This window comes from Mandrillus leucophaeus, unplaced genomic scaffold (genome assembly GCF_000951045.1).
Source record: "Mandrillus leucophaeus isolate KB7577 unplaced genomic scaffold, Mleu.le_1.0 Scaffold137, whole genome shotgun sequence".
NCBI lineage: Eukaryota > Metazoa > Chordata > Mammalia > Primates > Cercopithecidae > Mandrillus > Mandrillus leucophaeus.
This window is the reverse complement of record NW_012101332.1, coordinates 1,118,219-1,119,542: the sequence shown is the minus strand read 5'-3', so window position 1 is coordinate 1,119,542 and position 1,324 is coordinate 1,118,219. Positions and strand designations below refer to the sequence as shown.

At 56.6% G+C, this 1,324-nt stretch overlaps 1 protein-coding gene across 1 annotated transcript in view; it reads right to left on the bottom strand.

The window, feature by feature from the left end:
- The window catches only part of FAM98C (family with sequence similarity 98, member C), an 8,072-nt gene that overhangs the window by 3,972 nt on the left and 2,776 nt on the right, over nucleotides 1-1,324 (bottom strand). The window contains exons 2-4 of the mRNA XM_011973399.1: nucleotides 754-959; nucleotides 441-518; nucleotides 227-343 (exon numbers count right to left, since the gene is read on the bottom strand). Coding sequence (XP_011828789.1) covers nucleotides 227-343; nucleotides 441-518; nucleotides 754-959 — 401 coding nt within the window. The remainder of the gene's footprint in view (nucleotides 1-226; nucleotides 344-440; nucleotides 519-753; nucleotides 960-1,324) is intronic.

Genomic DNA, 1,324 nt, shown 5'->3' with positions numbered 1-1,324 from the left:
AAAAAAAGATGGGGTATGCCTCTGAATATACTCCCAGCTCAGAGCTGGGAATTCAACAATACCCTGCGGCCCTGAGATTCTAGGAGCCCCAAACATCAAAAACTTCTAAAAGTCCACAGCCTGAGAACCTGCCAGAGGGTGATACTCCTGGCCCTCATTCCTCCTCCCTGCAACTGCAGCCCCCACAACTGGGCCTCTCCAATTCTGCACGGTTCCCTGCTCACACCTCTGCCCGGTCACTCCAGTGGAAAGCAGATGTAGTGAGGTCAAGGCGCTTGAGGAGGAGGTAGCGGCGGCAGCGGTACTGATCTCTGAGGCTTTGGGACAGAGACTCCAATGCTTCCTGGGAGAAAAGGTCTCACGGTCAGGCTAGGGGTCCCTCTCACAGCCACCTCTGATGAGGACACAGTTCACATTCAGTCAGTCACACACAGTCTTACCCATCTGGGTGCATCTAGCGAGTAGCTGAGGAGGGGCTGCAGGGACCCTGGGGGCAGAGAAGGCTGCAGCTCTGAGATCTGATGGGAGAAGAAGTCAGAGGCCAATTGGGGCAGAGAGGATGGGCCCCTCTGTAAACCCAGCTCCCCAAAACCCTGAGGACCTAGGCCACAGACGTGAGAACGGCAGTCACAGCTCCAGAAAAACCAGGCTAGAGGTTGGAATACTCAGTCCAGAGGTGTTTGAGAAAGAGGACCGCCACCCCCACAAGGAAAGCAGGGTAGCCCAGGTCGGGAGGGGACTCTGACTCTCTACCTTAGCATGCAACTCTTGCAGCAGCTGGCTGGCGGGGGTCCCTGGTGCAGGTCTGGGCAGTCCCAGGGCTTGGAGGGTAAGGCCCAGTTCTTGGACCATGCCAGCTCCCTCCACCACCCCTTCACCAAGGGGTGGCCTAGGACTGGGATCCAGCAGAGAGCGCAGGCGCAGGAGGCGGGTGGCTTGGAGCTCTGAGCAGAGAAAACCTGAAAGTAATAAATGGGTGCTGTGCACTCAGGGAGGCTGCTACCCCATTCATCCATCTTGGTCAAAAAGCTCCACCAATGTCCGGGCGCAGTGGCTCACTCCTGTAATCCTAGCACTTGGGGAGGCGGAGGCGGGCGGATCACAAGGTCAGGAGATGGAGACCAGCCTGGCCAACATGGTGAAACCCTGTCTCTACTAAATATACGAAAATTAGCTGGACATGGCGGTGAATGTCTGTAATCCCAGCTACTCAGGAGGCCGAAGCAGGAGAATCGCTTGAACCAGGGAGTTGGAGGTTGCAGTGAGCCGAGATGGCGCCACTGTACTCCAGCCTGGCAACAGGGCGAGACTCTGTTTCAAAAAA